We start from the raw sequence: 13,766 nt of genomic DNA on the forward strand, positions 1-13,766 counted from the left end.
TATTTTCAGCTTGAGCTTCCATATCAAGTTCTCTACATGCACAGTGAAGCTCAGCTTATCATCAACCCACACACCCAAATATTTGTACACTTTAACTTGCTCTATACTATGTCCAGCCAATGTAGCAATGACATGATTTGTAACATGCCTGGTATTTGAAAATATCATGCATTTAGTTTTACCCGAATTTAGAATCAGCTTTAAATCATACAGATTCTGTTGTATGATGTTAAATGCTCTTTGGGCATTTTCAAAAGCTAAAGATAAACTACTACAACTTGAATAAAGAACAGTATCATCTGCATAAAAATGAACATCCACTGTTTCAATAAGATCCCCAATGTTGTTTATATACAAAACGAAAAACAGTGGACCCAAAATAGAACCTTGCGGAACACCCGAGCACACCTCTATGGACTCAGATATACAACCATGCTCCATTACACATTGTGTACGATTTGATAGGTAATTTATAAACCAATCTAGAGCATGACCAGTAATTCCACATTTTATGTACTGTACTATACTGTACTATACTATACTATATGGTATAGGTACCGTATAGTATAGTACAGTATAGTACAGTACAGTATAGGTACAGTATAGTATAGTACAGTATATTACAGTATATGTACTGTAGAGTACAGTATAGTACAGTACATTACTGTATAGTACAGTATAGGTACAGTATAGCACAGTACATTACAGTATTGTAAAGCATATTACAGTATAGTATAGGCACAGTATATTAGAGAATAGTACATTATAGTACAGTACATGCACAGTATAGTATAGTAAAGTATGCTTTGCTAAGAGTGCACAATTAGGGCATATGCCAACAGGGTAGCAGGGTGTTTTTATGGTTCTGGTATAAGGGTGGCTGCAAGGCTGTGATATGGGCTTGGCTGGTAATTCTGTGGTACTGGCTACGGTGGCAGTGTGTGTGAATGCCATCCAGCCAGACAGATAGTGACAGAGAGACAGAGACTGCACCCTGGGGGCAGACAGTCAGTCAGCAAACCAGCCAGACCCATTGGACAGACTGTGTGACCACTCAGGCACAATGGCACAGCTCTGGCAAATCTATGCTGTGACCTGGATTTCCCCCCACTGTGCTATGCTCTGTGTGTGTTGTCTGTGTTTGTGTGCGTGCGTTCTCCTACACAACATCAGTGTGGGTGTGTGTGTGTGTGTGTGTGTGTGTGTGTGTGTGTGTGTGTGTGTGTGTGTGTGTGTGTGTGTGTGTGTGTGTGTGTGTGTGTGTGTGTGTGTGTGTGTGTGTGCGTGCGTGTGTTCTGCTACACAACATCAGTGTGTGTATGTGTTCGTGCGTGTGTGTGTTCTGCTACACAACATCAGTGTGTGTGTGTGTGTGTGTTTTTCACTACATCTGCTAAGTAAAGCCTTGGGGCTGTGAAATTGCTCCTTCATCAGTAAATGGCATTAATATGCATCCCTTCAGCATGCACTAGCCCAGCTTTGTTAGGAGAGTTTAGGCTCTTTTGGAAAGGAAAACTGAGCTGTCATCTAAAGGCCCAGACAGCCTCCCCCTGCCCTGCTTTACACTCTGCAGACTGTGTTGTTGAGAATACCTTTGACTGTGGTAATGATGGCTTGCACTGCAGAGGAGAAGCTTTTAGCCTGGCTGGGCTGCGTAGAACGGGTTAGACTCCACTGGACTGCTGTATTGTATAGTGCCTGTGGGGTTGGTTATTGAGCCAACTGTTAAATGGATGTTATGTTTACTGTCTTTGTACTTAGGATTAGTTGTTTTCCTGACCAACTGTCCTGGAAAACCCTGGGCCCTGATCATAGTGGATAGTTAAATAATACATGATCAAATGTTCCGTTAAAGCAATAGTTCCTCCCAAAATCAAACTGAGCATAAAAGTGAGTGGCGGTTGTGTCACGTTCATTTAAAGATGGATTGGAACAAAGTGCAGCGTGGTAGGCGTACATTTTTTCTTTTATTTAAATGACACCGAAAAACCAACAAAATACGAATGTAAAGCTACATGCAGTGCAGAAAGCAACTACACACAATCAAGATCCCACAATCTAAGGTGGGTGTCACGGCTTTCTTCCTGGGAAGGAGAGGCGGACCAAAACGCGGCGTGGTTATAGTTCATGGTTCTTTAATCAGAAAACTCAAACCTGAACAAACTACAAAACAATAAACGTGAAAACCATAACAGTCCTAACTGGTGCATAAAACACAAAGACAGGAAACAGTCACCCATAAAATACCCAAAGAATATGGCTGCCTAAATATCAAATCAAATCAAATTTATTTATATAGCCCTTCGTACATCAGCTGATATCTCAAAGTGCTGTACAGAAACCCAGCCTAAAACCCCAAACAGCAAGCAATGCAGGTGTAGAAGCACGGTGGTTAGGAAAAACTCCCTAGAAAGGCCGAAACCTAGGAAGAAACCTAGAGAGGAACCAGGCTTACTGGCTGTGCCGGGTGGAGATTATAACAGAACATGGCCAAGATGTTCAAATGTTCATAAATGACCAGCATGGTCGAATAATAATAAGGCAGAACAGTTAAAACTGGAGCAGCAGCATGGCCAGGTGGACTGGGGACAGCAAGGAGTCATCATGTCAGGTAGTCCTGGGACATGGTCCTAGGGCTCAGGTTCTCCGAGAGAGAGAAAGAGAGAGAGAAGGAGAGAATTAGAGAACGTACACTTAGATTCACACAGGACACCGAATTGGACAGGAGAAGTACTCCAGATATAACAAACTGACCCAGCCCCCCGACACATAAACTACTGCAGTATAAATACTGGAGGCTGAGACAGGAGGGGTCAGGAGACACTGTGGCCCCATCCGAGGACACCCCCGGACAGGGCCAAACAGGAAGGATAGAACCCCACCCACTTTGCCAAAGCACAGCCCCCACACCATGGTTCCCAATCAGAGACAACAATAAACACCTGCCTCTGATTGAGAACCAATCTGGGCAACCATGGACTTACCTAGACAACTAAACTGAACACAACCCCATAAATCTACAAAAAACCCTAGACAAGACAAAACACATAAATCACCCATATCACACCCTGGTCTAACCAAAATAATAAAGAAAACAAAGATAACTAAGGCCAGGGCGTGACAGTGGGAAAGGGCTGCTTATTTATGATCCACAATCAGAGACAACGATAAACAGCTGCCTCTGATTGGGAACCATACTAGGCCTACAAAGAAATACAAACATAGATTTGCCCACCCAAGTCACGTGACAAGTTGTATGAGTGAGAGTCCATGAAAATGGCTGGCATACTTGGGTTTTTATAGAGAACTATCCCTTTAACGACTATCCCTTTGTATCCTGGACAACCCTTGAAAAGTGATGACAGGGTGTTGCCCTAGTGCTGTTGCCCTATCATATGGCATATGGTTTCTACCTCTCTCTCTTTAATTGGTTGATAATTATGATCTTCCTGGCTGTCATTTCCACTGATTGGTTGGTTTCTAATAATCTCTTCCTGGTTGTCGTTAACAGAACCAACAGCCAGCTGGTGGCCTTCCTGTCCAAGTACAGAGACATGAACTTCATCAAGTCCCACGGCAGAGACAACGCCAGGTGAGATCTAACAAGCACACGCACACACACTGATAAATACACACCCACATACAGGTGTATGCACACACACACACACACACACACACTAGCATGATACAGACACATTAAAACACATTCACTTATTCGTATTCTCACTCATTCCCACCAGTGGCGGTCAGTGCCGTTTAAGAGGAGGGAGAAAAAATAATTTTTATGAGCATGGCCTTATGTTATGAACTTGAGTGAAGACCCAAAAGCGGTTTTAACAGAAAACAGAGTTCTTTAATGAAAAAACAGGAATGGCATAAATCCTCTTCCAACGTTGTCAGCGGAACAAAAAGAACGTTAGTATAGTGCAGGTGGCACCTGCCAGGCAGACTCCGACAGGACAGGACAAGGTGGAAGCAAACGAGACGACAGCTTGCTTCTGGCATCAAAAAACACAAACAAGAATCAGACCCTGAAAGTAGCAGGAACAGAGAAAGAAATAGAGACCTAATCAGAGGGGAAGAGAGAACAGGTGTGAAAGAGTGAATGAGCTAGTTAGAGGAGATGTAGAACAGCTGAAGAATGAGAGACAGAGAAGGTAACCTAAAAAGACCAGCAGAGAGAGAGAGTGAAGAGAAAGGACAGGAACAGACATAACAAGACATGACAGTACCCCCCCACTCACCGAGCGCCTCCTGGCGCACTCGAGGAGGAAACCTGGCGGCAACGGAGGAAATCATCGATCAGCGAACGGTCCAGCACGTCCCGAGAGGGAACCCAACTCCTCTCCTCAGGACCGTACCCCTCCCAATCCACTAGGTACTGATGACCACGGCCCCGAGGGCGCATGTCCAAAATCTTACGAACCCTGTAGATGGGTGCGCCCTCGACAAGGATGGGGGGGGGACGAGCGGGGGCGCGAAGAACGGGCTTAACACAGGAGACATGGAAGACCGGGTGAACGCGACGAAGATAGCGTGGGAGAAGAAGTCGCACTGCGACAGGATTAATGACCTGGGAAATACGGAACGGACCAATGAACCGCGGGGCCAACTTGCGAGAAGCTGTCTTAAGGGGAAGGTTCTGAGTGGAGAGCCATACTCTCTGACCGCAACAATATCTAGGACTCTTGGTCCTACGCTTATTAGCGGCCCTCACAGTCTGCGCCCTATTACGGCAAAGTGCCGACCTGACCCCCTTCCAGGTGCGCTCGCAACGCTGGACAAAAGCCTGAGCGGAGGGGACGCAGGACTCGGCGAGCTGAGATGAGAACAGCGGAGGCTGGTACCCGAGGCTACACTGAAAAGGGGATAGACCGGTAGCAGACGAGGGAAGCGAGTTGTGGGCGTACTCTGCCCAGGGGAGCTGTTCTGACCAAGACGCAGGGTTACGAAAAGAAAGACTGCGTAAAATGCGACCAACAGTCTGATTGGCCCGTTCGGCTTGACCGTTAGACTGGGGATGAAAGCTGGACGAGAGACTGACGGAAGCCCCAATCAAACGGCAAAACTCCCTCCAAAATTGAGACGTGAACTGCGGGCCTCTGTCGGAAACGACGTCAGACGGAAGGCCATGAATTCGGAAAACATTCTCGATAATGATCTGAGCCGTCTCCTTAGCAGAAGGGAGCTTATCGAGAGGAATGAAATGAGCCGCCTTAGAGAATCTATCGACAACCGTAAGAATAACTGTCTTCCCCGCTGATGAAGGCAGTCCGGTGATAAAATCTAAAGCGATGTGAGACCACGGTCGAGAGGGAATGGGAAGCGGTCTGAGACGGCCGGCAGGAGGAGAGTTCCCAGATTTAGTCTGCGCGCAGACCGAACAAGCGGCGACAAATCGACGCGTCACGTTCCCGAGTGGGCCACCAGAAACGCTGGCGAATGGAAGCGGCGTACCCCGAACGCCGGGGTGGCCGGCTAACTTGGCAGAGTGGGCCCACTGAAGAACGGCCGGACGAGTAGGAACGGGAACGAACAGAAGGTTCCTAGGACAAGCTCGCGGCGATGGAGTGTGAGCGAGTGCTTGCTTTACCTGCCTCTCAATTCCCCAGACAGTCAACCCGACAACACGCCCGTCAGGGAGAATCCCCTCGGGGTCGGTGGAGACCTCAGAAGAACTGAAGAGACGAGATAAAGCATCAGGCTTGGTGTTTTTTGAGCCCGGACGATAAGAAATAACAAACTCGAAACGAGCGAAAAACAGAGCCCAACGAGCCTGACGCGCATTAAGTCGTTTGGCTGAACGGATGTACTCAAGGTTCCTATGGTCAGTCCAAACGACAAAAGGAACGGTCGCCCCTCCAACCACTGTCGCCATTCGCCTAGGGCTAAGCGGATGGCGAGCAGTTCGCGATTACCAACATCATAGTTACGTTCTGACGGCGATAAGCGATGAGAGAAAAACGCGCAAGGATGGACCTTGCCGTCAGAGAGAGAGCGCTGAGAAAGAATGGCTCCCACGCCCACCTCTGACGCGTCAACCTCAACAACAAACTGGCTAGAGATGTCAGGTGTAACAAGAATAGGAGCGGATGTAAAACGATTCTTAAGAAGATCAAAAGCTCCCTGGGCGGAAACGGACCACTTAAAGCACGTCTTAACAGAAGTAAGGGCTGTGAGGGGAGCTGCCACCTGACCGAAATTACGGATGAAACGACGATAGAAATTAGCGAAGCCCAGAAAGCGCTGCAGCTCGACGCGTGACTTAGGAACGGGCCAATCAATGACAGCCTGGACCTTAGCGGGATCCATCTTAATGCCCTCAGCGGAAATAACGGAACCGAGAAAAGGGACAGAGGCGGCATGAAAAATGCACTTCTCAGCCTTCACATAAAGACAGTTCTCCAAAAGGCGCTGGAGGACGCGTCGCACGTGCTGAACATGAATCGAGAGAGACGGAGAAAAATCAGGATATCATCCATGTAAACGAAAACAAAAATGTTCAGCATGTCTCTCAGGACGTCGTTAACTAGTGCCTGAAAGACAGCTGGAGCGTTAACGAGGCCGAAAGGAAGAACCCGGTATTCAAAGTGCCCTAACGGAGTGTTAAACGCCGTCTTCCACTCGTCCCCCTCCCTGATGCGCACGAGATGGTAGGCGTTACGAAGGTCCAATTTGGTGAAAAACCTGGCTCCCTGCAGGATCTCGAAGGCTGAAGACATAAGAGGAAGCGGATAACGATTCTTAACTGTTATGTCATTCAGCCCTCGATAATCCACGCATGGGCGCAGGGACCCGTCCTTCTTCTGAACAAAAAAAAACCCCGCTCCGGCGGGAGAGGAAGAGGAGACAATGGTACCGGCGTTGAGCGAAACCGACAAATAATCCTCGAGAGCCTTACGTTCGGGAGCCGACAGAGAGTATAATCTACCCCGGGGGAGTAGTTCCCGGAAGGAGATCAATACTACAGTCATACGACCGGTGTGGAGGGAGAGAAGTGGCCTTGGAACGACTGAACACCGTGCGCAGATCGTGATACTCCTCCGGCACCCCTGTCAAATCGCCAGGCTCCTCCTGTGAAGTAGAGACAGAGGAAACAGGAGGGATAGCAGACATTAAACAGGTTACATGACAAGAAACATTCCAGGATAGGATAGTATTACTAGACCAATTAATAGAAGGGTTATGGCGCACTAGCCAGGGATGACCCAAAACAACAGGTGTAAAAGGTGAACGAAAAATTAAAAAAGAAATGGTTTCGCTATGATTACCAGAGACAGTGAGGGTTAAAGGCAGCGTCTCACGCTGAATCTTGGGGAGAGAACTACCATCTAAAGCGAACAAGGCCGTGGGCTCCCCTAACTGTCTGAGAGGAATGTCATGTTCCCGAGCCCAGGTCTCGTCCATAAAACAGCCCTCCGCCCCAGAGTCTATCAAGGAACTGCAGGAAGCAGATGAACCGGGCCAGCGGAGATGGACCGGAAAAGTAGTGCGTGATCCAGAAGGAGAGGCCTGAGTAGTTGCGCTCACCAGTAGCCCTCCTCTTACTGATGAGCTCTGGCTTTTACTGGACATGAGGTGACAAAATGACCAGCGGAGCCGCAGTAGAGACAGAGGCGATTGGTGATTCTCCGTTCCTTCTCCTTGGCCGAGATGCGGATACCCCCAGCTGCATAGGCTCAGCATCCGAGCCGGCGGAGGAGGGTGGCAGTGATGCGGCAGGTGGCAGTGATGTGGAGAGGGGAGCAGCGGAGAACGCGAGCTCCTTTCCTCGAGCTCGGCGACGAAGATCAAACCGTCGCTCTATGCGAATAGCGAGAGCTATTAAGGAGTCCAGACTGGAAGGAACCTCCCGGGAGAGGATCTCGTCCTTAACCTCGACGAGGAGACCCTCCAGAAAACGAGCGAGCAAAGCCGGCTCGTTCCAGTCACTTGAGGCAGCGAGAGTGCGAAACTCAATAGAATAATCCGTTATGGATCGATTCCCCTGACATAGGGAAGACAGGGCCCTGGAAGCCTCCTCCCCAAAAACAGAACGGTCAAAAACCCGTATCATCTCCTCCTTAAAGTCTTGATACTGGTTAATACACTCAGCCCTCGCCTCCCAGACTGCCGTGCCCCACTCACGCGCCCGTCCGGTAAGGAGAGAAATGACGTAGGCGATGCGGGCTGCGCTCCTGGAGTAAGTGTTGGGCTGGAGAGAGAACACCACATCACACTGAGTGAGGAATGAGCGGCACTCAGTGGGCTCCCCAGAGTAACACGGCGGGTTGTTGATCCTGGGCTCCGGAGACTCGGAAACCCTGGAAGTGGGCGGTGGATCGAGGTGGAGTTGGTGAACCTGTCTTGTGAGGTCGGAGACTTGGACGGCCAGGGTCTCAACGGCATGTCGAGCAGCAGACAATTCCTCCTCGTGTCTGCCTAGCATCGCTCCCTGGATCTCGACGGCGGAGTGAAAAGGGTCCGGAGCCGCTGGGTCCATTCTTGGTCTGATTCTTCTGTTATGAACTTGAGTGAAGACCCAAAAGCGGTTTTAACAGAAAACAGAGTTCTTTAATGAAAAAACAGGAATGGCATAAATCCTCTTCCAACGTTGTCAGCGGAACAAAAAGAACGTTAGTATAGTGCAGGTGGCACCTGCCAGGCAGACTCCGACAGGACAGGACAAGGTGGAAGCAAACGAGACGACAGCTTGCTTCTGGCATCAAAAAACACAAACAAGAATCAGACCCTGAAAGTAGCAGGAACAGAGAAAGAAATAGAGACCTAATCAGAGGGGGAAGAGAGAACAGGTGTGAAAGAGTGAATGAGCTAGTTAGAGGAGATGTAGAACAGCTGAAGAATGAGAGACAGAGAAGGTAACCTAAAAAGACCAGCAGAGAGAGAGAGTGAAGAGAAAGGACAGGAACAGACATAACAAGACATGACAGCCTTATATCTATTACAGCATATTAGATCACTGTCATTTATATTCCATTCACCCAGTTCAATGTAACATTGATAGGTTTAGGTTACTAAATGATACACAAATTGCCCCTATACCCATCATGAGGTTGCTACAACCTAGCCTATGAGTGAAAGTTTGCAACGTACAGTACCATTCAAAAGTTTGGACACATTGTAGAATAATGGTGAAGACATCAAAACTATGAAATAACACATGGAATCTTGTAGTAACCAAAACAGTGTTCAACAAATCAAAATATATTTCATATTTGAGATTCTTCAAGTAGCCACCCTTTGCCTTGATGACAGCTTTGAACACTCTTGGAGAGTGAGGGACAGGTTGAGAAAGACATTTGAGTAATCAAGGCGACAGACAGTGACACATTCAATACCGCCTTGCACATTCTTGCCTGCATCTAGCTGATCTAGGGGGTAATCATTAGTCCAAACGGTTGAAAACAAGATTTTCTATTGGAAAAATTCAGGTAACGTTTTTCAACAGACTCGGTTCACTTTCATAGCAGCCACATACAAACAGAATGGTCACTTCCTTCTCATACCTACACGCTCTCCTCCTCTCACCTGTTCCCTTTGCTTGTGGACTTCAGTGCATCACACTGGTTGTGACCAGGCGACAAAACCTTTCCAAGCCAAACCTTCATAGCATAACCGTTAAACACAGCCTACATCGTTGTCACCATTTTAGCTAACGTCATAACTTAGTCAACATAGCTACTAAAACTAACGCGTTAGTAAACATGCTACAATCATGCAGTACTGTGTGTACAGTCAGCAAACAGTTTAGCAGTTACACCGGCGGCCCCGGTGGCAATAAATTATTCAAACCAAACACTTACCTTGACTTGGAAAAGTTCCAGTGTTGGATAGCCATAGCCAGCTGGCTAACATGACATCCCTTTCTGTTTGAGCCGGGTGTTTGAGTAGGCTAAACTAGCTAGCTGCATTCGCTAGCTATGTACAGTAGGGAGAACAAGTATTTGATACACTGCCGATTTTGAAGGTTTTCCTACTTACAAAGCATGTAGATGTCTGTAATTTTTATCATAGGTACACTTCAACTGTGAGAGACGGAATCTAAGACAAGAATCCAAATATTGCATGACATAAGTATTTGATACATCAGAAAAGCAGAACTTAATATTTGGTACAGAAACCTTTGTTTTCAATTACAGAGATCATACGTTTCCTGTAGTTCTTGACCAGGTTTGCACACACTGCAGCAGGGATTTTGGCCCACTCCTCAATACAGACCTTCTCCAGATCCTTCAGGTTTAAGGGCTGTCACTGGGCAATATGGACTTTCAGCTTCCTCCAAAGATTTTCTATTGGGTTCAGGTCTGGAGACTGGCTAGGCCACTCCAGGACCTTGAGATGATTCTTACGGAGCGCGTTACATGGCCCCATCCATCCTCACCTCAAATACGGTACAGTCGTCCTGTCCCCTTTGCAGAAAAGCATCCCCAAAGAATGATGTTTCCACCTCCATGCTTCACGGTTGGGATGGTGTTCTTGGTGTTGTACTCATCCTTCTTCCTCCAAACACAGCGAGTGGAGTTTAGACCAAAAAACTCTATTTTTGTCTCATCAGACCACGTGACCTTCTCCCATTCCTCCTCTGGATCATCCAGATGGTCATTGGAAAACTTCAGACAGGCCTGGACATGCGCTGGCTTGAGCAGGGGGACCGTGCGTGCGCTGCAGGATTTTAATCCATGACGGCGTAGTGGGTTACTAATAGTTTTCTTTGAGACTGTGGTCCCAGCTCTCTTCAGGTCATTGACCAGGTCCTGCTGTGTAGTTCTGGGCTGATCCCTCACCTTCCTCATTATCATTGATGCCCCACGAGGTGAGATCTTGCATGGAGCCCCAGACCGAGGGTGATTGACCATCATCTTGAATTTCTTCCATTTTCTAATAATTGCACCAACAGTTGTTGCCTTCTCACCAAGCTGCTTGCCTATTGTCCTGTAGCCCATCCCAGCCTTGTGCAGGTCTACAATTTTATCCCTGATGTCCTTACACAGCTCTCTGATCTTGGCCATTGTGGAGAGGTTAGAGTCTGTTTGATTAAGTGTGTGGACAGGTGTATTTTATACAGGTAGCGAGTTCAAACAGGTGCAGTTAATACAGGTAATGAGTGGAGAACAGGAGGGATTCTTAAAGACAAACTAACAGAATTCTTACTGGTTGGTAGGTGATCAAATACTTATGTCATGCAATAAAATGCAAATAAATTACTTAAAAATCATACAATGGACAGCCTCCCGGATGGCGCAGTGGCACTGTACTGCAGCACTAGCTGTGTCACCAGAGACTCTGGGTTCGCGCCCAGGCTCTGTCGTAGCCGGCCGCGACTGGGAAGTCCGTGGGGCGACGCACAATTGGCCTAGCGTCGTCCGGGTTAGGGAGGGTTTGGCTGGTAGGGAAATCCTTGTCTCATCGTGCACCAGCGACTCCTGTGGCGGGCCGGGTGCAGTGCGCGCTAACCAAGGTTGCCAGGTGCACGGTGTTTCCTCCGACACATTGGTGCGGCTGGCTTACGGGCTGGAGGTGCGCTGTGTTAAGAAGCAGTGCGGCTTAGTTGGGTTGTGTATCGGAGGACGCATGACTTTCAACCTTTGTCTCTCCCAAGCCCGTACGGGAGTTGTAGCGATGAGACAAGATAGTAGCTACTAAACAATTGGATACCACAAATTGGGGAGAAAAAGGGGTAAAATTCAACAACAACAAACAAACTGTGATTTTCTGGATTTTTATCAGTACATATGATAAAAAATTACAGACCTCGACATGCTTTGTAAGTAGGAAACACTGCCTATTTTGCAGGTTATCAAATACTTGTTCTCCCCACTGTATGTGAAAGTGAAAGTGAAAAAAAAACACAATGAATAGCTAGCTCTCTCTCTCTTGCTTCTCCTTAATTTTTGAAGAAATCAATTTGTTCAAAACTGTTCAAATATTGTCTTTATCTCTTTGAGTCAACTACTTACCACATTTTATGTAGTGCTAGCGAGCTGTAGCTTATGCTTTCAGCACTAGATTCATTCTCTGGTCCTCTAAATGAGTGGACAACATATCAGTTCATACTGCAAAAGCTCTGATAAGTTGGAGGACGTCCTCCGGAAGGTGTCATAAGTAATGTGTCCATGGAAGGGGGTGAGAACCATGAGCCTCCTAGGTTTTGTATTGAAGTCAATGTACCGAGAGGAGGACGGAAGGTAGCTGTCCTCCGGCTACACCATGGTGCTTCCCTACAGAGTGCTGTTGAGGCTCCTGTAAACCTTCAATGCAAAACAGTCTGTTTTAAGATAAAACTATACTAAATATATTCACGTCACCAAATAATTTATTAAAAGGATCGCTTTTAATATCTCACTATTTAAAAAAAAAATGAAATTCACTGAGGAGGAGGTCCTCCCCTTCCTCCTCTGATGAGCCTCCACTGTCACACACACACACACACACACACACACACACACCCTCCTTGCCCCAGCTCGGTGACTGAGTCATAATCCAATTAGGCTCCATCTGTAGCTTTATTAATTAACCTTCCCTTGTTGCCGTTGCGAGGTGCTGCCTGCCAGCCCTGCCCCCGGCCCCGCTCCATGCCCTATCACGCTACTAAATAACATGCCAATCACTGGTACACACACACATACACACACACACTGACACCAATCACAATCTGGCTGCCTGTCGTGCTGTGCCATGGCGTGTGTGTGTGCGTGCATGTGCCAGGAGTTAGACAGGCTTGACTGAATAAAACCACTACTGGCATGAGATAGGATGGATAGTGGATTAATTAAGGTTCTTCCTATATACAGTGTAAAGAAAAAGTATGTGAACCCTTTGGAAATACCTGGATTTCTGCATAAATTGGTCATACAATTTGATCTGATCTTCATCTAGATCACAACAATAGACAAACACAGTCTGCTTAAACTAATAACACACAAACAATTATATGTTTTCATGTCTTTATTGAACACACAGTGTAAACTTCACAGTGCAGGGTCGGAAAAATTTGTGAACCCTTGGCCCTCCTTTGCAATAACCTCAACCAAACTTTTTCTGTAGTTGCGGATCACACCTGCCCAACGGTCAGGAGGAATTTTGGACCATTCCTCTTTACAAAACTGTTTCAGTTCAGCAATATTATTGGATTGTCTGGTGTGAACTGCTCTCTTGAGGTCATGCCACAGCATCTAAATCGGGTTGAGTTCAGGACTCTGACTGGGCCACTCAGGAAGGTGTATTTTCTTCTGTTGAAAACCTTCTGTTGTTGATTTACTTCTGTGTTTTGGGCCGTTGTCCTGTTGTGTCACCCAACTTCTGTTGAGCTTCAATTGGCGGACAGATAGCCTAATATTACCTGCAAAATGTCTTGATAAACTTGGGAATTAATTTTTCCGTCAATGATAGCAAGTTGTCCAGGCCCTGAGGCAGCACAGCAGCCCCAAACCATGATGCTCCCTCCACTATACTTTACAGTTGGGATGAGGTTTTGATGTTGGTGTGCTGTGCCTTTTTTCCACCACACATAGTGTTATGTGTTCCTTCCAAACAACTCAACTGTAGTTTCATCTGTCCACAGAATATTTAGCCTGTGGAACATCCAGGTGCACTTTTGCAAACTTCAGACGTGCAATGTTTATTTTGGACAGCAGTGGCTACTTCCCTGGTGTCCTCCCATGAACACCATCCTTGTTTAGTGTTTCATGTATCATAGACACGTCAACAGAGATGTTAGCATGTTCCAGAGATTTCTGTAAGTCTATAGCTGACACTCTAGGATTCTT

The 13,766-nt window shown here is 47.0% G+C and overlaps 1 protein-coding gene across 1 annotated transcript in view; it reads left to right on the forward strand.

The window, feature by feature from the left end:
• The window catches only part of LOC135524505 (xylosyltransferase 1-like), a 150,770-nt gene that overhangs the window by 97,831 nt on the left and 39,173 nt on the right, over positions 1 to 13,766 (forward strand). The window contains exon 5 of the mRNA XM_064952096.1: positions 3,512 to 3,592. Within this exon, the coding sequence (XP_064808168.1) occupies positions 3,512 to 3,592 (81 nt within the window). The remainder of the gene's footprint in view (positions 1 to 3,511; positions 3,593 to 13,766) is intronic.

The sequence above is a fragment of the Oncorhynchus masou genome, chromosome 4 (genome assembly GCF_036934945.1).
Source record: "Oncorhynchus masou masou isolate Uvic2021 chromosome 4, UVic_Omas_1.1, whole genome shotgun sequence".
NCBI lineage: Eukaryota > Metazoa > Chordata > Actinopteri > Salmoniformes > Salmonidae > Oncorhynchus > Oncorhynchus masou.